The sequence below is a fragment of the Ostrea edulis genome, chromosome 3, assembly GCF_947568905.1.
Source record: "Ostrea edulis chromosome 3, xbOstEdul1.1, whole genome shotgun sequence".
NCBI lineage: Eukaryota > Metazoa > Mollusca > Bivalvia > Ostreida > Ostreidae > Ostrea > Ostrea edulis.
This window is the reverse complement of record NC_079166.1, coordinates 24433397-24457064: the sequence shown is the minus strand read 5'-3', so window position 1 is coordinate 24457064 and position 23668 is coordinate 24433397. Positions and strand designations below refer to the sequence as shown.

At 37.5% G+C, this 23668-nt stretch overlaps 1 protein-coding gene, 1 long non-coding RNA gene and 1 pseudogene across 2 annotated transcripts; all 3 read left to right on the top strand.

The window, feature by feature from the left end:
• The first annotated feature begins 304 nt into the window (after positions 1–304).
• LOC130053501 (uncharacterized) lies at positions 305–1007 on the top strand. Its single transcript, XM_056160825.1, has 2 exons — positions 305–314; positions 466–1007. The coding sequence occupies exons 1-2, from the start codon at positions 305–307 to the stop codon at positions 1005–1007; spliced, it is 552 nt and encodes a 183-aa protein (XP_056016800.1).
• Positions 1008–3276: 2269 nt separating this feature from the next.
• LOC130052516 (uncharacterized) lies at positions 3277–4367 on the top strand. Its single transcript, XR_008800863.1, has 3 exons — positions 3277–3445; positions 4012–4165; positions 4250–4367. It is a non-coding gene; the product is annotated as an uncharacterized LOC130052516 (long non-coding RNA).
• Positions 4368–14082: 9715 nt separating this feature from the next.
• On the top strand, positions 14083–23430 carry LOC130052503 (sorbitol dehydrogenase-like; annotated as a pseudogene).
• Positions 23431–23668: the final 238 nt, after the last annotated feature.

Sequence of the window (23668 nt, the reverse complement as noted above, 5' to 3'; positions counted from 1 at the left end):
CATAAATCCTGTTAAGTAAACACTTCAGGATTTTGATGGTAGATGAACTATTTAATGACTTTATGCTGATTTTTATAAAAATCCAACTGAACACCACCATTTTCGTGTTCCTTTGACCGACCCCGTGTTGATTTACACGTGTGCCTTCTTATTCACTGGTTCAATTGACAGGGCTTACACACACACACACACACACACACACACACACACACACACACACACACACACACACACACACACACACATACTCTCTCTCATTCTGAATTCTTTATCGAAAATCGACTACCCTTTCGTTACTTTTGCAATGTTAACAGGTATCGACCATTCCCAAATCCAAAGTATTAAACAATGAAGAACACCTAAGGGTGGACTCCCCTGGACACGTCGTACGCGACAAACGGATAGTCAAATACGGTTTTACAGGTTGTTACACCATCACAGAAGACGGGAACCTTCTGTTTATAGACGGTGATGATGAAGTCCGTAAGTTAACATCAGTCGACACCACACTCTTCACACCAGACAGGAGAGCACTCTGTATCCACTCCTCCCGTATTAATGGCGATATACTGGTGGGGAGTTATGAGAAAGTGACGAAGTACGACAGGACAGGACGGAATCCTCGGGTCATTAAGAAGGACGACAAGGGACAAAGTCTGTATGGAGTACCAGCATACATCACGGAGAACAAGATCGGATACATCTGGACTTCTGAATGGAGAACGAAAGCAGTATTAGTGGTGGTGGATAAATCAGGACGCCGTCGGTTTAACTACAAAGGTCGTCAGTATGACCACTCAGGTCATCAACCTGTCTTTTATCCAACAGGAATCTGCACTGATGTCCACGGACACGTATTGGTGTGTGGTTATAACAATAGCAGTATCCATTTCCCGGATCAGGACGGCCAGTTCCTTTCTCTACTGCTTACACAAGAACAACATGGAATGCGTGTGTGGACGACCAACACAATCTATATCTGTGAAAGACGTACAGTAACATTATAAATATCTACAACTACCTGCAGGATACGGAAGTCAAATAAAAGAACAGCTTACCAAGGTAAAATACTAGCAAAGGTGATAAAGCGGCACCGATTTACAACGTACAGAACAAGGAAAATACTATATTTTTGATTGAATGTGTATAAATTAATCTGTTTATTGTGATGTGACAGAGACAGTAAGTAACATAGTACATTAATGTATTCAATGTATAAAGAAAGTATAATGAAATTTTTTTAATGATTTAAATGAACCAAAATATTGTTAAATGATGATATAATGAAGACTTTCAAATTCACATGACTGACATATGATTAGAAACTGACCTTTTTGCACTTGCCGCCTTTGGTAAAATGAAGAAAATTCTAATTTATTAAACATATGTCATATGGGTCAACATACTAAGCAATAAACCTATATTTAGAATTCAAAAAATAATGGGTAGATGTCCAAAACTGGCAATATGCGTTTCATTTTGAAATCAGTTGATGATATGAAAAGTAAATACATTCAAATATTTATGGAAGTAAGTTTGTAGAGTCATCATACATCATTCAAAAACAATAAATAACATGTATCAACACTACACACTAAAATCTGAAATAATCCAAAAACAGAAAAAAATCCAACAGTCTTCGTTCATAAATGAAAGGTGAAAATAGCAAACAGTGATCAATCTCATTCCTCCTATAAGCAATACAAAATATAGAGTTAGACAAACACGAACCCATGGTATATACCAGAGGTGGGATCAGGTACATCGGAGGAGTAAGCATCCCTTGTCGACCGGCCACATATAGTGATCAGGTAAACGGGGGTATCCGTAGTCAAAATCAGAGTGCCAAGAATTGCCTAACAATCGGTATGAAACACGTCAGACAGCATTTGACCCAAAAAGAGGTTGCATTGGCAAACTAGATCGTTTTAACGACCATAGGATTTGCAAAAAGCTGACTTTAAACGACACTGTTGATATCACCTTAACATCAATATCAATAGTATATGAAGAAGAAATCTACAAGCTATTTGAGATAGATTTTGGTTAGATTCTTACATCACCTACTAGGAAGTCAATCCTTATCACCGACATTATTCGTATGACAGTCATGTGAGACTTTTCGTTCTCGCATTCTCACCAATGCGAGATCAATATCACCCATGCGGGAATGTCATTAGATATTTTTCTGTCTTACACTGCTACGATGCCATGTACGTTCAATGAGTTACGTTGTACAGTGAAATAAGATATTGTGTATTGTTTTCTTCTTTAATATGATACAACTTTCTTTTGGACAACCATGTAGTTTTGCATTTTACACGTCAAGTGTAACCCATTTTTAAGATATGCTCGTCCTGATTGTTTAATTAGTTTTGCAATTGAATTCAATTGAGGATTTTGATAATTTTGAATTTTCTCAAAGCTTCTGAATAAATACACTAAATTGTGGATAAAGCGTGAGAGAAATAATTCTTTCCTATTTACTCATGCAAGGTGAAGATAACGAACAGTGATCAATCTCATATTTCCTACAAGCAATACAAAATAGATAGTTGGGCAAACACGGACCCCTGGACACACCAGAGGTGGGATCAGGTGCCTAGGAGGAGTAAACACCCCCTGTTGACCGGTCACACCCGCCGTGAGCCCCATATCCTGATCAGGTAAACGGAGTTATCCGCAGTAAAATCAGTGTGCCAAGAACGGCTTAACAATCGGTATGAAACACGTCAGACAGCATTTGACCCAATGCGAGGTTGTATTGACGAACTAGATCGTTATAACGACCATAGAATTTGCGAAATGCTGACTTCAATCGAGACTGTTGAAATCCCTGTACCATCAACTTGTTTGTCAGTAGCTTACCTCGATTTAAAAACTGACTATACCCAGAACAAGCTCTTGCATATCGAATCAGTTGAGATATATAAACACCATATGCAGGTGATAATGGAATATTGCTACATAAATGTGGGAAGTTGACGATGGAGAAGCTGAAATCATCCTGTTTGTCATACAATTGAGTTGTTAGTTTGCCGTTAATGTCTACTTTCAATAAAATATCTAAGTATGAAGCTAAAGTGGACGACTCTGTGATGTCCTTTATTTCGAGCTCACAGGGATATATCAAATCGACATATGAATGAAAGCTATCATTGTTAATAGACAAAACGTCATCGATATATCTAAAAGTCGAATTGAAGGTCACAGCGAGAGATTTTGTCTTCTCACGTCGAAGTTTTTGAATAAATTCTGCTTCATATGAATATAAAAACAGGTCAGCTAACAAAGGAGCACAATTCGTGCCCATGGGAATTCCAACAGACTGTTGGAAGACCTGATCACCAAAGACCACGAAGATATTGTCAATGAGGAACTCTAGCATATTTTTTATTTCAACTTCAGAGTACTTGTGCGTGGAATCAGAGTGATGTTTAACAAAGTAAGTTTTTGAATGACTGATCACTAGATATGGATATTTCCGTTTTCCGTTTTTGTTGAAGAAGCAACTGTCTATGATGTCAAAAAGTCTAGTCATGCATCAGCAAATAGGGAGTTATAATGAGTTCTCTTTTTTGCTAGTGAATTAAAGTAAACATTACATAATTGTTGAAAATGTCCATCTAGTACGTTTTATGGGGGTTCAGAAAGTTTGCAGACTGCTGTATCTGCAACAGTTTGCCAAAATAATGATGGGTATAATTATATAATAGAGGTATATGTTCTTGATTGAAAAAAAGTTCTTTCGGTGTTTAGTTTTTGTTTTCATTAGTTTTATGTCTTGTTGATGTTTAATACTTTTTAACAGGTTTTTTCCCGAACATTTTAATGCATGTGCAGTTTAACATTTCAGGAGATCTTAATTCATTTTACATTTGATTTCTTCTTTTGTTGACAAAAATCAAACGTTTTACTTTTTCAAAAAAAACTGATAATTTTCACTTCGATGAGCATCAGTTGATCTTTATTTAGAAAGGCAAGTTTACTGATTCATTTGTTATTTTTCAGTTGAATAAGAGATTGGCAATTACTCTAGGACAGTTTACCGTTAAATAGCCCGAATCCTCCAAAGCAGACAAAAGCGGAAGCACAAAATGGAGACGCTTAGAGCTGAAGTTAGAACGGTGGTCTGCAATACATGCATCACAGTCTATTCTTGAAGGTAATTACATAAATACTGCTTATAACGAGCAATTCATTTTTTGTGATTTTGTGCATACTTAATGTTTTATTCTTGTGTGTTTAGGTTGCAGCTGACACATACTGCAGCAAAATTGGTTTTAAAGATGAAATTGATCTGGAAGACATTTCTTTAAATCAACCAGATTCCCTTCCAAGTGATTGTAATTCCTATGCGGTATTTGACCTAGAAACGACTGGATTAGGTTTGTGAAGAAATTGTTATGTTATGATCAAGTTACATATGTCTTTATTTGGCTAGTTTCATTCTAGAGAGGCATGTTTCGGTTGACTTAGAAGTGAAAATATAATTTTATTTCAGCCAGAACATCTGATATTGTTCAAATTGCTGCAGTGTGTGAGAGAGAGAGAGAGAGAGAGAGAGAGAGAGAGAGAGAGAGAGAGAGAGAGAGAGAGAGAGAGAGAGACAGACACAGAGAGGGAGACAGAGAGAGATACAGAGAGAGAGAGAGAGAGAGAGAGAGAGAGAGAGAGAGAGAGAGTTCAACATACACTCGACACCACAGTCCCCCATTAGTCTTGATACATCCACAGTAACCGGAATTACTTTTGTTGGTGGAGGGATGAAACACAATGACAGGGTTGTTGAGCATCAGAAGCCATCTAAAGGACTCGAGCAGTTTATATAATTTGTTGTGTCTGTTGGCGGTAAACCTATTTTGGTTGGGTAAAACATTCAAAACTTTGATTTACCAATTTTGATTAATTAGCTTGTCAGATACAAATTATTTGATAGTTTTGCCAGTGCTGTTATTGATTTTATTGATACCCAAAAGTCAAGGAGTGAATAGGGCAATATTATTGTAAATTACAGCCCCAGTTATGTCCCCAGTGTCACCAAATGCTAAAGTTTCTTATAAAACTATCAGAACATTAAGAAGTATTCAGATGCATGTGAGAGGTTAATGTTAATTTGGCACGCGTACACGTGAGTTTTTATGTGCTAGGGGAAGATAACGAACAGTGATCAATCTCATAACTCTTATAAGCAATACAAATTAGAGAATTGGGCAAACATGGATCCGTGATACACCAGAGGTGGAAACAGATGCATAGGAAGAGTAAGCATCCTCTGTCGACCGTATGTGAGTGTTTGTGTGTGCTTGTTTCAAAATACAATTATCTTGACTTTCATAAGCTAATTTATGACTCGCGTAGATTTACTTAAATGTAGGCAAGTAATGTACGAGTATATCAATGCTATATTCTAAAAAGAATGTGTACAATAGCGATTGTGTCGATTATACTATGAAAAGATCTTGCAAGCAGTAGAACGTGTTTCCGATCGTTTTTATTGTGTTGAGAAAACGTCTTCAAATCAAACCACATCTAATTATTAATTAGGTAACATAAAATTTCCTGTATTTGAAATTCATGTTACATTTGCCAACTCAAAAGTATCTTTTGAAATTGCACAGTGTAGTTTTCTAGAAAAGAGTAGAATTGTGAATGCACTGGGACTGTAAAGAAGCCGTGTCATGACGTTTTCATCATTAAATAGCCGTTAAATTACTGCAATGTTTTTTATATCGTGTAGCCAAACAACAAACACCAAATATAAAAAGCAATCACACACACCCCTCTCTGAAATATTGCTATGGAAGATAATAAAAAATAGCGATTAATCTCATAACTTCTATACGTAATACAAAATAGATAGTTGAGTAAACACGGACCCCTGGATTTAAGAGAGATGGGATCGGGTACCTATGAGGAGTAAGCATCTCTTATTGACCGGTCACGCCCATCGATTACGCCCACCGGCCATACCAGCTGTAAACCCTATGTCTTGATCAAGTAATCGGAGTAATCTTTAGTCAAATCAGTGTGTCAATAACGGTCTAGTAGTCGGTATGAAACACGTCAGACAGCATTTGACTCAATGGTATGTTTTATTGGTAGCATAGATCCTTGTAACGACCATAGAATTTGCGAAATGCTGACTTTAAACGAGACTGTTAAAGCCCCTGTAACATCAAAATATTTTTCATAAATAAACACCAGATGCATGTGATCATTGAATATTGCTACTTAAGTATTGGAAGTTGACAATGGAGACGCTGAAATTAATACATTTCCCTGGGTCAGAATAAACCCTTTGGCCAGAAGTTATCAATCACAAAGAATGCAAATATTTCACAATTCACATTTATTTACAGAAAAATACACCATTGAATGAATTAACAAACACACAGTACACCTCACCGAAGTTCACATACACGGTGTCCAATGCTGGTTTATCGTCGAGCTGAGTTTATACACGAAAATATAAACTGTCACAAATTGGTTATTAAGTCCAATTCAAAACCCACATATCAAAGTCAAAATGATTTTCCGTGCAATGCTTAACGAATGCTTAACGAGTACTTCTAACAACACAATTTACAGTGAAAAAAGTAAAAATATCAAAGAGCGATTAATATCATACCTAATATAAAGAATACAAAATTGATAAACACAGACATTCTACTATACTAACATTAACTTTCCACAGCCTTCTATTCTAGAACGTACAGTGTTAGGACAAAACGTGTGTTACTTCCTCTCTATACTGAATTCAGACAAACTTCGTTTTATAGTTAGAATGTCTGGACTCTTATCTAGGTCAAATATGTCAATCAAATCAAAGGTGAAAATAACAAACAGTGATCAATCTTATAACTCTTATAAAGGTGAAGATAATGAACAGTGATCAATCTTAAATCTCATTTAAAGGTGTAAATAACGAACAGTGATCAATCTTATAACTCCTATAAAGGTGAAGATAATGAACAGTGATCAATCGTATAGCTCATATAAAGGTGTAAATAACGAACAGTGATCAATCTTATAACTCCTATAAGGAATACAAAATAAAGAGTTGGACAAACAGGGACACCTGGACATACATATACCAGAGGTGGGGTCAGGTGCCTAGGAGGAGTAAGCATTCTCTGTCGACTGGTCACACCCCGTCGTAAGTCCTGCCTTGATCAGATAAGCGGAGTAATCCGTAGTCAAAATCAGTGTGCCAAGAACGACTTAAAATCGGTATGAAATACGTCAGACAGCATTTGACAAAATGACAGGTTGTACTGACGACTTAGAGCATTAAAAAAAACACAAGTTGGTGATGGAGAAGCTGAAATCATATCTTTTGTCACAATTTGAGTTGTTGGTTTGCCGTTGATATTCATTTTCAATAAAGCATATAAGTTGGAAGCAAATGTTGAGGACTTTGCTTTGTCTTTCATTTCGAGTTCACGAGGATATGTTGAATAAACATATAAAGGAAAATTATTCTTGTTAATAGATAAAACGTCGTCGATATATCTAAGTGTCGAGCTGAAGGCCACAGCAAGAACTTTTTCTTCTCACTTGGAAGCTTTTTGATAACTCTGCTTCATAAGAATATAAAAAAAAACAGACCAGTTGACAAAGCAGCACAATCCGTGCCAATGGGACTTCCATCAGGTTGTTGGAAGAGCTGATCACTAAAAAGTACGAAAATATTTTCAATGAGGAACTCCAGCGTATTTTTTTTAATTTCAACTTGCAGAATACTTGTAGGTGAAATCAAAGTGGTGTGTAACAAACTAATTTTTGGATAACTGATGTTTCCTTTTTCCATTTTTGTTGATCTTTAATTCATGGTGAGGAATGGTCGTGTAAAGTTTTGATGTTGATTATAGAAAAATGTTGTGATACCGGTATATTACACAATATACATGTACGCATAGTGTGTTACAATCCAGGAGCAATTGCAGATAAGTATCTACAAAATTGGTATTCCAATGTGAAACTGGTACTCTTTTCAAGTAGCATCCAATCTTAAACGATAGTCACCATTTGCTTTTGCACTCCGCACATCATTGCCTATTTTGAAGGGAATGAGCCAATATCTACAATCAATTTGCCAATATCTACATTTGTGTGCACGTTTGGATTTACGTTTTGGAACAAAACAGTGCTGATTTCACAATTCCCCGGATATCAACCAGCTTCCACACATATATGATGGGATTCAACGTTGAATTTATGCAACACAAACAAAACAATATACCCTTAAATCTAATGGACAATGTATCATGCCATGGCTGTGTTACAAGAAATGGTCCTGTAAAAATCAGGAGGAGGGTGATCAAGAGACCCACCAGGTACAATGTACTCATAACCTTTTTACGTCTAAGTGTATCGATCTTAGACTGTTCACCGCGCGACTTCATTGGTTTGACTTTGACCTGAGCTGGCAGAGATGACGAAGTACATGTGTTTTTAGAGGCATGTGGCTCTGTCATGTGAATGTCGATTGTTTTAATTACTTGTAAAGCATTGGATTGCTTATTGGGGGACTGTATGCCTTCAACATATATACAATAGTTCTTGCGTACAGAAGCACTGTGGAAAATAGGAGAGCCAGTGTTAAAGACCTCATATATATTGAGAATGCCTTATAGTGACCATTATAGGCATATGATATTATGTCACCAGTAGGTGAATCCGGGGGCGGTGAAATGAAGAGGCAGTTGCTTATCAATATGACGATCCAACCACTAACATACACAATGTACTTTCGGTTTTCATGAAAAACGAAATTGTTCCATTTTTCTTTACAAATTACCAAACACCTTTGTAAGCTAATCAAAAAGGTATGATAGAGCGACAGAGAGACTCCTAATGTCATTAACATACTGTTCAATACCGCAAAAACTTTGCTTGTCCTAACAGCTGGAAGCAATTGGCGTAGGATAGCAAATACGAATGCCAGCCCTACCACAAAATCACTCACACACAGCATAAGAACTAAGAAGTGGTACAGGTTAAGCCTAATCTTATTTTCCCTCACAATAAGAACTAATATACAACTGTTGAACACAAGAGCCAGAACTCCAACAAACATAGATAAGGTAATGAGAGGTATTGAATAATTGTTTTGTTGTTCAACATGAGGGTAACAGTTTAAGGACGTATTCAGTTGACAGCCTTGGATTTTTATTTCAGTAACATTTGCCATTTTGTTGTAAAATCAGGGCTTTTTAACTCAATACTCCACTGACCACCACGATCCGTTGAAATTCTAAACCCTTTGTCTCAATCTAAAAGGAAAATGTTATGAAGTTTGATGTACGTAAATAAAATTTTATGTACATCATAATATGCGAATACTGGAAACTCTTTTATCACAAACATGAATGAAAGGTGACGATATCGAGCATTGATCAATATCATAACTCCTATAAGCAATACAAAATAGAGAGTTTGGCAAATATGGACCCTTGGATATACTAGAGGTGGGATCACCGGCCTAGGAGGAGTAAGCATCCCCTGGCGGCAGGTCACAACCGCCGTGTTCCCTTTATCTTGATCAAGTAAACGGAGTTATCCGCAGTCAAAACATAGTTAGACATCCCTAAATACACCAGCGCGAATTAAATCCTTGAAATGCGAAAACTTTTCTTGATACAGGGTTATTTGAGCTTGACACCCTTACCAAAACTTAATGTTTGCTGCAACTTTGCGACAAGTTTATGGCAAATAAATTTGTTGGCCATAACTATTCACGAAAACATTGCAGAAGTTTGCCAGTAGAGGTAAAACATTGTAGCAAAGTACTGGTAAACATTTGGGACTTTTGAAAATGATTTACCACTAGTGGCAAATACATGTAGTTGCGGCAATTTTCTGGCAAACAAAACAGATTAAATCCGCTTATCAAAACATAAAATGCGTCATGTCCTGTTAAATGACGTCTCATCGCATTTATTGACATGTGGATTGCGATCTGTGCATTGCTTGTATTTTACTGTGTCGGATTGAATTAGTGACAATGTTCATGCTCGGGTAAGTTATAACGCAGTTTGATAAAACTTTAATGAAATAAAAAACCGCAAATAATTCTGCATTTTCTGTTGCATTGCGTATTTTGTGTAATGTCTGGCTGAGCGACTCCGAAGTCTGATCTTGCGCTATGAAGTAAACAATAGGCCTACATAATATATATAGGGACAACTGCACTTTATCCCATATATTTAGCCTACGCATGTCTTCTGAACACCTATTAAAATTTGTTGCATACTCCATCTTGCGTTTTTGATAAATTACAAACTCCACTTATGTAAATAACCAAGATGGCGGCTTTCGCTTCGCCGTTACGTTGCGAAGTAAATCTTTGCGCGGCGCAAGCGATTTTTATGTATCAGTACTTGTTTACCTTTTTATGAATTAAAAGTTTGTACAGTGTAGTTTTATCATTTTGCTTTCAACGAAGGAAGCTAATAAACTTTAACCAATGTTAACACAATGTAACCCATCTTGATGCAAAATATCACAGGCAGATCTAGGAATGTGTTGAAGGGGGAGGGGTGTTCTACCATTGATTTTGGTTTTCAAAGGGGGTCTACCCTCAACATGCGTTATTGATTCCCTTTTAAGCAAACTTTTCTGACAAGGAGGGAGGGGGTCCGACCTGACCCCTGAACCCTCCCTCTAGATTCACCACTGAATATTCGCGAATTTTAAAAGTTAGGTTATATCGCATTAAACAGATCAAAATTGGCTTCATTTTGTTCAATAAACTGAATTCTACAACCCGAATGCACGTTAAATGAAAAATTCAAAATGAACACATTAATAATAAATTGGACAGTGCTTTATAATAAACAATACACATTTACGCCACATGATATAAATGAACATTTAATAGTTTGAATGTATATTTTTAGTTGTGAACAAAGTATACAGAGAGGGAAGTTAAACAATATGCAATCAATCAATAGTTTCAAAGGTATACAGAGTGTTATTTATACTTGTTAATTGATTAGTTTCAACATTCATCATACATGTATTTAGTTTTATGGGGAAGGTGAGGGTGGGGAGTCTTGGTGAAAACTGTAAATTTTGTTTTTTTGTCAGACATTGCACTTTTAATCTTCCCCCTTTAAAGTCGTTAGTTGGATAGATTATATTAGTTTTATATTTATTTTTTCATTGGATAGAGGGGGTATGTACATATGATCTTTATATACACGCTATCCACACTTCAGGTGCCAGTGGTTTCTACAAAATTTGGAAGTCACAAATCAATATAGATCTTACAGTTACAAATACTACATTTACAGACATATTCCACATCTGCTTCGTACTAAGATATTTTATTGAGCAAGGAACTTTACGGCAAACTAATTCAACTTCATGACAAATGGGATTATTTCAGCTCCTCATGTCTAAAAAGCAATATTCCATTATCACCTGCATATTGTGTTTATGTCATCTATTTCCATACACAAGAACTTGCTCTCCCCGTATGGCCAGGTTTAAATTGAGGTAGACTTAAGAAACAAAATTATGTTAGAGGGGTTTCAATAGTCTTGTTTAAAGTCAGCATTTTTAATTTTTTAAATTTCTATAGCCGTTATAACAACCTAGTTTGCCCATAAAACCTATCATTGGGTCAAATGATTTTTGACGTGTTTCATGCCGATTGTTAGACCGTTCCTTACACACAGCTTTTGACTACGGATTACTCTGTTTACCTGATCAAAATATAGGGCTCACGGTGGGTGTGACCGGTCGACAGGGGATGCTTACTCCTCCTAGGCATCTGATCCCACCTCTGGTGTGTCCAGGGGTCTGTGTTTGCCCAACTCTCACTTTTGTATTGTTTATAGGAGTTATGAGATTGATCACTGATCGTTATTTTCACAGTTCATGTATCTGTTTAGATTTCTTTTCGAAAGCTATATCATTCAATGCTTACTCCTCCTAGGCACCGGATCCCACCTCTAGTATATCCAGGGGTCCGTGTTTGCCCAACTCTCTGTTTTGCATTGCTTAGAGGAATTATGAGATTGATCACTTTTCGTTATCTTCACCTTTCATCTAAATGTCGAATTGAAGGTCACAGCAAGAGATTGCTTCTTCTCAGATAGGAGTTTCTGAATAAATTCTGCTGATAGAGGATAGAAATGGGAGCGAGAAAGAAATATGAGAGAGAGAGAGAGAGAGAGAGAGAGAGAGAGAGAGAGGCTGGTAAAACTTGTAAAGCGAAGGCTATTTTCAGAGACATATATATGTATGTTCAGAGATAAGCAACTTCTACGGCGGGAAAGTTCTAGTCATTCTAATCACCGTTTAAAATATGTGACTGTCCCACCCAAGGGTGGATCCAAACGGGGGCTGGTGGTTCCAAGGGGTCGAACACCCCCCCCCATATTTTTTGCGGACCAAACAGTTTAAGAGTTTTTCAATTTTAACGATCCTTTGAGTCAAAATGATATGAAAGGTGAATACTTACATGTCACATTGCATCATTCAGATTTATGAACACCAGTATATCTTTTGATTCTTGGATAAATATGACGACACATTAATCTATAATATTTACGATATTTTCACTTAAGAATTCTTAAAAAGCATATATGTAGCATAAACGTTTTGTTTAAGAAGTAGACAATTTGAAAGTGAAAATGAAATGCCAGGAGATGCCCAGAATGCAGAATTTTGCATCATAAATTTACCCTAGACCACCGGCCTCTTGGGAGTAACATTAAAATCAGTTGTTGTTTTTTTTATTTCAATACGAAATCAGATCTAAGTATGGCGATTAGAATGACTAGAACTTTGAAAAGATGTATACGTAATAAATAAACTAAACATCTTTATGCATAAGACTATCTCAAGATCTCTCCTATGATTGATGTTATATACACAAGCAGTTAAAGGTGTAAATGGGGTAGGGGTGGAGATTGTGAAAAGTATCTAAAAGATAAAGTGCTAGGACCACCTCCTCCTCCTCCCCCCCCCAACTTTCACAAATTCCTGATCTCCCTATGCCACCTATATATCGTTATTCCCTATTAATTGGTTTGATAAATTGATGCTGATTTAAGTTTATTTCACTCCTATCATCAAATGGAATCGAACGTAATAATTAAGTTTTAAAATGATTTGATAATCAACAACATTTATATAAGTTACATGCATTAACAAAAAAAGGAGGCAAATCGTAAACATTTTCTGAAATCTCGCCGATTTTTTCGAGTTTGGATCATGTGTCGTCTTTCTAAGATTCACTTTCATTTTGTTTTGAAGTGAAACATCTTCTGGGAATTTTGTATCCTGAATGTTTTAGTAGGTTTGAATTTGGTATACGTAATTTGAATCAGCGACTGTGTGTATCTTTTTATCTTTTATTTTGACGGAAAATCTGAGGGTAGAAGTGCACTACGACTCGGAAGACAACATTCTGTTCTTACAGCGACGTCTCCATAAATGTGACCCACAAAATGTGAAAAACTTAAATATCAGATTAGTGGGAGCAATTAAGTGGTATGGGGACACATATGTCCTCACTGATATTCTTTCTCGAAATTCGATAGAGAGTATCATATAAAAACTATTAGTGTCCATATAGCTATACCCAACATATTAGTACTTTTTGGTACTACTGGTCAGTAAAGTGTGTATTATATTCTCTTCTAGACACAGTGATGACGTCCTCTTACTTATTGAGAAAGACTGAGGTTCCGTCAAAGAGAGAGAGAGAGAGAGAGAGAGAGAGAGAGAGAGAGAGAGAGAGAGAGAGCTTGTGCTTTTTTCCTGGAAAGACCTTCGGGATCCGCCTGTCTGTTTTGTACGCGATCTGCCTGGCGGTTCCTGAAACTTTATCTTGCATTATGTAGGTCGGGCTGTTCTGTTTATCTAGTACAGATTCGCACATAAGGTAAGAATTCTGGCTGTAAATTATTTTTCAGTATCGGAAATCAAACATTCGACAAGACCAACGGAATTTCGCAGTAATTTTTGTGGTCAAACTTTATGATTAAAAGGGAGAGAAAAAATCTCTATAATGCACACTGACACGTATATATATTGAACTATTTCCCTTCTACGATATTACAGGCAGTATGAGCATTAGCAACCTGTCAGCCGTGTTGTATAGGAAAGGAGATTTGCGATTGGTGGGTAATATTTATATATACAAATTAACAGATCATTGATACTTAGTGTATTCTGCACACCACTATAGATTTCTATAACATAGATAAAAATGTCTGATTTCTGTATGTGTGGAAGCCACGTTTTTGTACAAACTGACCACTCCGTCCTAGTTTTCGATCTTATGAACTGTCCTAAATTTAACTGCGGGGAACGGTTATTTTATGATGAATATCCCTAGCCTACTATAATTAATTTTTTCTTACTTTAATTCTGCAACACTTCAAAACCTGATCACACTGATCTGAATTTTTACAAGAAAGAAAGAAAGAAAAACAAAGCATGCAGGTTTTTGATCAACAGGGGATTTACAGTCCGGGGGTGATATTGATAATAGAGTTGACCTGATAATGATAAAAGAATACGGCATTGAGTAAAAAAAGTTTCCCCGTTCCGACCCATTAGTTTGACATTTTAAGCAGATATGTTTCATTTTCTTAAACAAAGGAAAAAAAATTAAATCAATCACTATCACTCAATGGAGAAATCTTCTAAACATAGAGTAAATAAAACTTTATTCAACTGAGAAAAATCTTCTTAACACATACTTAAATTTTATTCAGCTAAAGAAATCTTGAGAATCTAAACATATAATGTATACTTAAATTCTATTTAATTGAAAAGAATCTTCTAAGCATAAAGAAAACTAAAAACCTATTCAACAGGAATAATGTTTTGTATTTTGAATAAGATGGTGGTGGTGATGGTGGTGGTGGTGGTGGTGGGGAGGGGTAGCGGCGTTTACGGCACTCTCCATGCGTCGCGATCAAGAACCACATAAAATGATATGAAGTCGTACTTGATACACGATAACACGTTAATTTTTGAGAAAGGCGATCTATGGCTACACGTACCTCGTAGAAATCTTTCATTCTGTTCAATGCATCCGTAATTCTCATGTGTAAGTCTTTTTGTCTCTCTCTACTTCTATAGGTGGATTGTCCAATCAAAGACCCGGGACCAGGAGGTATAAATATTAAATCATTGAAGCGTCACTTTTAATTGTCTTATACCCGGTATCATAAGGTAGATATTAAATCATTGAAGCGTCACTTTTAATTGTCTTATACCCGGTATCATAAGCTTGTAGATATTAAATCATTGAAGTGTCACTTTTTATTGTCTTATACCCGGTATCATAAGGTAGATATTGAATAATTGAAGCGTCACTTTTAATTGTCTTATATCCGGAACCAGAAGGTATAGATGAAAGGTGAAGATAACAAACAGCGACAAATTTCATAAATCCCACAAGCAATACAAAACAGATAGTTGGGCAAACACGGACCCCGGACACACCAGAGGTGGGATCAGGTGCCCAGGAAGAGTAAGCATCCCCTGTCGACCGGTCACACCCGCGGCGAGCCCCACATCCCGACCAGGCAAATGGAGTAATCCGTTGTCAAAATCAGTGTGCGACGAACAGTATAACAATCAGTATAAAACAGTCAGACAGCATTTCACCCAATGATAGATTTTATTGGCAAACCAGATTGCCATAACAACCATCAACTCATTTGTCAGTAGCTTGCCTCCATTTAAAAACCGACCGTACGCAGAACAAACTCTTGTGTATCGAATCAGTTGAGAGATATAAACACCATACTCGGTATACAGGGGATAATGGAATATTGCTACATAAATGTGGGAAGTTGACGATGGAGTAGCTGATATCATCCCGTTAGTCATAAAGTTGAGTTGTTACATGTAGTTTGCCTTTAATATCTACTTTCAATAAAATATCTAAGTATGAAGAAGAAGCGGCGGGCGACTCTGTGGTGTCTTTTATTTCGAGCTCGCAGGGATATATCGATATTGAAGCGTCACTTTTGATTGAATGAAATAGACCACCCTAGATTGCTACATTGTATCTGGAACAAATCGATTGCATGTTCATAAACATTATGCGACCCGACAGGGGCGGATCCAAGAAATTTTGAGGATGGGGGGGGGGGTTACCATTTTACCATGCATGATTTGTTTTCCAGGCGAAATGGGGAGGGCTTCTAACCCCGGACCCCCCACTCCCACCCCTTTGGCTGGTGTAGAGAATGCACATTACATGTATTGTGAATCACAGTTCATGTGACTAGATGTGCCGGTCCTCTTGCCTGTCGCGTGACTGGATGTGGCTTTCCCCCTTGCCTGTCACGTGACTGGATGTGACGTTCCCCTTGCCTGTCATGTGACTGGATGTGGCGTTCCCGCTAACTCCACTGATACCGTATATATATATTAGTTTCACACGACTTAAGTCACGTGCCTTCACCTATATCAACCATAAAGGCATAACTGCATAAAATCACAGATAAATTTACCATATATGGATACCCCCTTCTGCCCCAACCCGGTGTTGAACTCACGACCTGTGGAATCAAATCTAGCAGCGCGTGAATAGCGCGCTAGATGACGATGGAATTGTTGCCACGCTGTCGCACGCTACACGGGCATTAAGAATGGAAATGGGATACAGTTATTTATCGTAAACATAAGAGGATCATTCAAGAATATTAGATACAAACAAATACAAACAACATTTGAAATATTTCATAAAGCGCAAAGAATGCAATGAACTCTCTCTCTCTCTCTCTCTCTCTCTCTCTCTCTCTCTCTCTCTCTCTCTCTCTCTCTCTCTCTTTCTCTCTCTCTCTCTCATGTACACACATGCATGCAACTATAGATAGACAATGCATAAATTAAAATTCGTAAATGATTGAATTTGTACTATTTTTATGTATGTTTCAGATTGATTTTACACACTTTATCTTTCTATCTGTTTGTCTCTATATCTGTTTGTCTTTCTATCTATTACAGAGGTGCAGATTGCTGTCCAGAGAGTGGGTATCTGTGGTTCTGATGTCAAGTACTGGAAAGAGGGTGTCATTGGTCACTTTGTGGTCACTAAACCGTTACTGCTAGGTCATGAAATCAGTGGAGTCATCAGTAAAGTGGGAGAGGGCGTCACTCACCTCAAAATAGGTATAGTCACGCACCTCAAAATAGGTATAGTCACGCACCTCAAAATAGGTATAGTCAAGCACCTCAAAATAGGTACAGTCAAGCACCTTAATATAGGTATAGTGACGCATCTTAAAATATATATAGTAACGCAGCCAAAAAGGAGGTCACAGAGTACGAATTTGTTGTACGCGCCGTGTGATTGGTTCGCAAAGACATTGCTTAGTCTCGGGATCATCCGAAGGGTCTCGGGATTATTTGTGGACCAATCACACGACACGTTATAAATTCGTACTCTGTGACCTCCTTTTTGGCTGCCAGTGGAAGAGATGAAGCCCTGTCCGATCAATGCACGCAAGATTGTGTCAAATAAAAGAGATGAGATGGGTTTTGAGTTGAAGAGACTTGTAGTATGACATCTCCCCGACCTGCCGCTCGTCAAAATTCCTTAGGTAACACTGTAATTACTTGGAAAATGTGCCCGGAAACGGGGACCCCCTGTTTGTTTACAAATTTTTGTTTCTTACCTTGTGTATTTTATTATACCGGTAGAAGGCCAATCTTTAAAGCTTACAAAAAGCGTGAAACGATTACATGAATCGAAAGAGGGATGAGATAGACTGGGAATTCATACATTTCAGAGAAATTATTGCCACCAAAAAAAAAATTATGAAAAAGGGGGGGGTAATATCCATACTTCAGGTGCCTGTGATTAATGCAAGCGTCTTCTGATAGTGTAAATCTAAGTTTGTTAAATTCAGGGGGCCCAGAAGATAATTATAGAGTATTAAAGTTAGATATGGGTATATACCAGAAATTAAAAAAAAAATCTTTTCAAGATTAGCAGGACGACACTGAATCATATCAGAATTAAAATGTTTTAAGTTTTGTTGATTCATTTATTCAAACCCTAACTAAGGCAATATCTCCTAAACTATTTAAAGTAGGGCTTTCATATTCCTTATGGCAAGAAATTTTATTTGATGCAATGATGTCTGACCAGGTGACCTTGGCCTTAAAGTTTGACTCAAATTTGAAAAATTTAACCGAAACTTTAATTTTGCTCATAAAGTGTGAATGCTGGGCGATATATCTTTGATATTTCATGTATGCCGTTCTCGGCACACCAATTTTGACTACGAATTTTTAGTTTACTTGATCAAGAGTTAGCGCTTACGGCGGGTAGACCGGTCGACAAGGGATGCTTACTCCTCTTAAGCACCTGGTCCCACCTCTGGTATGTCCAGAGGTCCGTGTCTACCGAACTTTTCATTTTGTATTCCTTGTAGGAGTGATCACTCTTCGATATCTTCGCTTTTCATGCATTCCCTTTGACAAGACCTCTCTTTTTGTTACCACAGATTTAGACGTTGTGACCTTGACACCTGATCTAGGATTTTACCTTACTTTTAAGAAAGGTTATCCTAGGCAATATCTTCTCAACTGTTTAAGGTTGGGCGTTAATATATTGTACTATTCCATGTCATGGTGTTTGTTATCTTGTGACATTGCATCATGGTTATGTTTTGTTTCTATTGGTCTAAGTTGAGGTCACAATATGGGGTAAGAATTTTTCACTGGAATAAAGATGACCAAAAATCTTTTAAAAATCACAATAGCTGAACAACAGCAGGGTCAAGGTGATTCGTGTGAGCGATGTGGCTCCTGAGGTTCTTGTTGTTTAAGGTTGTTGATAAACATTGCCGTCTCACTTTCAGGGGACCGTGTGGCGGTATATCCACATATCACATGTGCGAGTTCTGCAAGACGGGCCGTTACAACATGTGTCCCAAAGTCTACTTTTTGGCCACGCCTCCTGACGATGGGGCCCTAGCCAGATATTTCGTGCATGCCGCAGATTTCACTTTTAAGTAAGTATACGCATGTGTAACAAGTACAATCCCTCAGTATACACTAATTTATTGATTGGAATGCAAGTAAAGGCACCAGTACAATACACGTACACCAGTACAATACACGTACACCAGTACAATACATGTACACCACTACAATACACATACACAAGTACAATACACGTACACCAGTACAATACACGTACACCAGTACAATACACGTACATCAGTACAATACACGTACACCAGTACAATACACGTACACCAGTACAATACACGTACACCAGTACAATACATGTACACCACTACAATACACATACACAAGTACAATACACGTACACCAGTACAATACACGTACACCAGTACAATACACGTACATCAGTACAATACACGTACACCAGTACAATACACGTACACCAGTACAATACACGTACACCAGTACAATACACGTACACCAGTACAATACACGTACACAAGTACAATACACGTACAATACACGTACAATACACGTACTCCAGTACAATACACGTACACCAGTACAATACACGTACACCAATACAATACACGTACACCAGTACAATACATGTACACCAGTACAATACACGTACACCAGTACAATACACGTACACAAGTACAATACACATACACTGCACCAGTACAGGTCATGTACACTGTACTTACACACCAGTACAATGTATGTACAATACACTTACACCAGTACTATACACGTACTCCAGTACAATACACTTACACCAATACAATACACGTACACCAGTACAATACACGTACACCAATACAATACACGTACACCAGTACAATACACATACACAGTACAATACACGTACACTGCACCAGTACAGGTCATGTACACTGCAATTACACACCAGTACAATGTATGTACAAGACAGTTACACCAGTACTATACACGTCCTCGAGTACAATACACATACACCAGTACAATATACGTACAACAGTACAATACATATACACCAGTACAATACATATACACCAGTACAATACACGTACACCAGTACAATACACGTACACTGTACCAGTACAGGTCATGTACACTGCACTTACACACCAGTACAATGCATGTACACTGCACCAGTACAGGTCATGTACACTGCAATTACACACCAGTACAATGTATGTACAAGACAGTTACACCAGTACTATACACGTACTCCAGTACAATACACGTACACCAGTACAATATACGTACAACAGTACAATACATATACACCAGTACAATACATATACACCAGTACAATACATATACACCAGTACAATACACGTACACCAGTACAATACACGTACACTGTACCAGTACAGGTCATGTACACTGCACTTACACACCAGTACAATGCATGTACACTGCACTTACATTTTTACAACAGTTTTCCATTGGTCTCGATAACTCGGTGGTAGAGGTTTCCCTTTCTAACTGAGCGGGGCTCGAACTCACAACCTCACGGCCACGATGAAAACGATCTATTCCTGAACTACCGCGACCAATACCACACACGGTTAAAGTTAAAATGTTTATGAAATAATGTCTTGATATAAAACTGTTTATTTTGGCAGACTTCCAGATAACGTGAGCTTTGAAGAGGGAGCATGCGTAGAACCTCTTTCGGTTGGTTTACACGGATGTCGAAGAGCAGGTGTCACTTTGGGCCAAAAGGTCCTTGTGACGGGTGCAGATCCAATTGGCCTTTGTGCCATGTTGAGCGCTAAGGCTCTGGGCGCCTCTGCTGTTTGTATGACAGGTAAAACTATATGTGTCATTTCACAAGTAGCCGGAACAAATTTAGTCTTTTGGACAAGGATATTGAATGTCGATTCGGGGTCGGGTTTAAAACACTTCGTTGGAGGCAATAAACGCTTCTTTTGGTTATGAAATGAAGCTCGCTCGATGTGGTAGCCACTAAGATATGAAAATGTCAGAAATAGTCCATCGACTCAAATATGTTTTGTCCATAAGGACGACTTCGTCTCTTGTCCATGCATATGTTTTGTGTAACCAGATTCCATTATCCTTTTATTATCAATATGGCATCTAGACGTTTTTCTCCGTACAGGGATGTACATGCTTTGTATCATGTTCACTATGAATTTTCATATTTCGATTTTTTCGTCTGTCGACATTTTGATACAGTATACTTATATATGATAGACTGTATACAGTTAGTGATAGACGATACTGTCAGCACAATGTACTACAACAATTGAATGTTTCATACTAAAACCAGATATAGACGCCTCGTGTCTTGAGTTTGCAAAGAAATGTGGCGCCACCCACACTTTTCTGGTGACGCGCGAGGACAAAGAGGAGGATGTAGCTGCGAAACTGGCGGATCTTATGGGGGCGATGCCAGACAGGACCATTGAGTGCAGCGGGGCACAGTTCGCCGTCAACCTCGCTGTTCACGTGAGTTGTACATGTATTGATGCGCATGACCTGATATTTCCTTAAGGGCATTTAGTACTTATGATAAAAATTTGAAAGAGTTTGTGCACTTTTGTTATTGTTAAAATGCCTATTCCCATTCAATGTGTAATTACATGTATTCTTATTGAAATTCAATGCTATATCATAACAAAATTGAAATTTCGCGCTCTTTTCTGCAAATCAAGATGAAATTATGACTATGATTGATTTACACTATCTAGAAGAAGGCCATATGAAGTGGATCCTTTTTTTCCTTAGAATATTTTGCGTATTTTAAAACTGACGGTGAAGAAGGTTTTCCACAGGAAATCATGGTTTCGTTAACATGCATGTACTCCAACGCAGCACATAAATATTTATACTTTTGTTTGTTTCAGGCTACCAAACCCGGGGGTCAGGTAATCATAATCGGACACGGACCTACCTCCGTTTCGTTTCCGGTTGTGGCCACTGTTGCCAAGGAAATAGAGATCAAAGGATCGTTCCGCTATGTCAACACGTAAGTCAGAGTTAGATAATATATTCCAATCAAATCGAATTCTGCTAGTGACGTCATTAACAAACCTTTATGCAACTGAATCCTGGGATCGGCTTTTCCAAAGTTGACCAACTTCAACGTAGTGTTAATATTGCGTTAAAGCTAACAAAATTGTTAAGTGTTGTTCAAAAGCGATTCATGCGTAAACTCTGTTATAACACTGTGTTACTTCTAATCCATCCCTAACTAACCTTTGTCAAATTTAATGGTAAAAAAACTTAACACAGTGATTCATCACGACTGTTCGATTATCACTTAATTAATCTACATCAAAGGAAACAGTTTTCGGACAGCCGATGTTCCTATAAAAATTAGAAGGATGAACATAAGCGTAATTCAGAATGATCTTGAGAGGCCTACGAACCGACAAAGCTGTGTCCTGTATATATATATATATATATATATATATATATATATATATATATATATATATATATGTGTGTGTGTGTGTGTGTGTATAATGTTGATAGAGACCCGTATGTTTAATGCTGACAAAGACCGAATATACAAGATACCCGTATGTATGACGCTGACGGAGAGCCATTTCTATATGGGATAGCATGCATAATGCGAAGAACGTCCCTTACATTTTTCACTTACTTTTAATCTATGTTTTAGTTAAGATGGTCAGGTGTTGTGCTGCTAGAGGTATTTTGATTTTCGTTATTACGAGGTACGAGTATATCATTGATGTGTGATGGTTCTTGGACATCTTGGTGTATTTGTGTGAATGCTTCGAAGGTTATTGTAATTTTAAAGTTCGTGATCGATTTGCATTGTTTCGTTGTTGTGGTGCGGATTGAGTAGTTGACCCATGGGAATTTTTTTCCAGTTAGTAGTTAACCCACTAAGACATAATTCGTGGTAGTTAGATTCATGTAAAACGATCAATTTAGTGTTTTTGTTTCCCGCGTTAATGCAGACTTTTTCATTTTTGGTATAAAAAAAGAAAAGAAAAAGAAAATCTTTGTAACAATTGGTCCTACCTAAGTGCAGATTGTCATATGGTTTTTCGCTGTTGAAGTTGGTTTGCAAGTAAAATTAAGTCATCGTTGCAGTTGGCTCGAAGTAAAATTTTTGTCGTTGTTTTCATTGTTATAGTTGGCCCACGATGATAGAAATGATCTCCTGTGGCAAAATTGACGTTAAGCCGCTGATCACACACCGGTTCAGACTGGAGCAGACCTTGGACGCGTTTGAGATGGCCAGAAGTGGACAGGGAGTGAAAGTCATGATTAACTGCGGACAGTGACGTCATACGTACAAGAATGACGTACACGAATGATCCAAGAAACGAACTATTACATGTAGGTTGTAACACATTTAGTCTGTTGTCAAATTCCTTGAAATTTAACAAACTGTCTGCTATGTACAGACTATTCAAATATATCAGGCAATGTTTTTGTATATCCTTTATATTCAATGAGTACATTAAACTCAAAATTGTCTCTTTTTTGCATTTGAAACGTACACCAATTCATGAATACATAAATTAGACTCTGAAAAGAACAACCACGGTGTTATAGTACAGTACAATGTATATACTGGTCTTGGACACATGATAATCCTTTAAAAACAGTGCAGTATTTATGTTAGCACTGTGATCTGATTAAAATCAGATCCTATGACCCGCTCACGTAAATCGCTGTACTAAGGATCCCTAGATATGCGTGAGCGGATCATAAT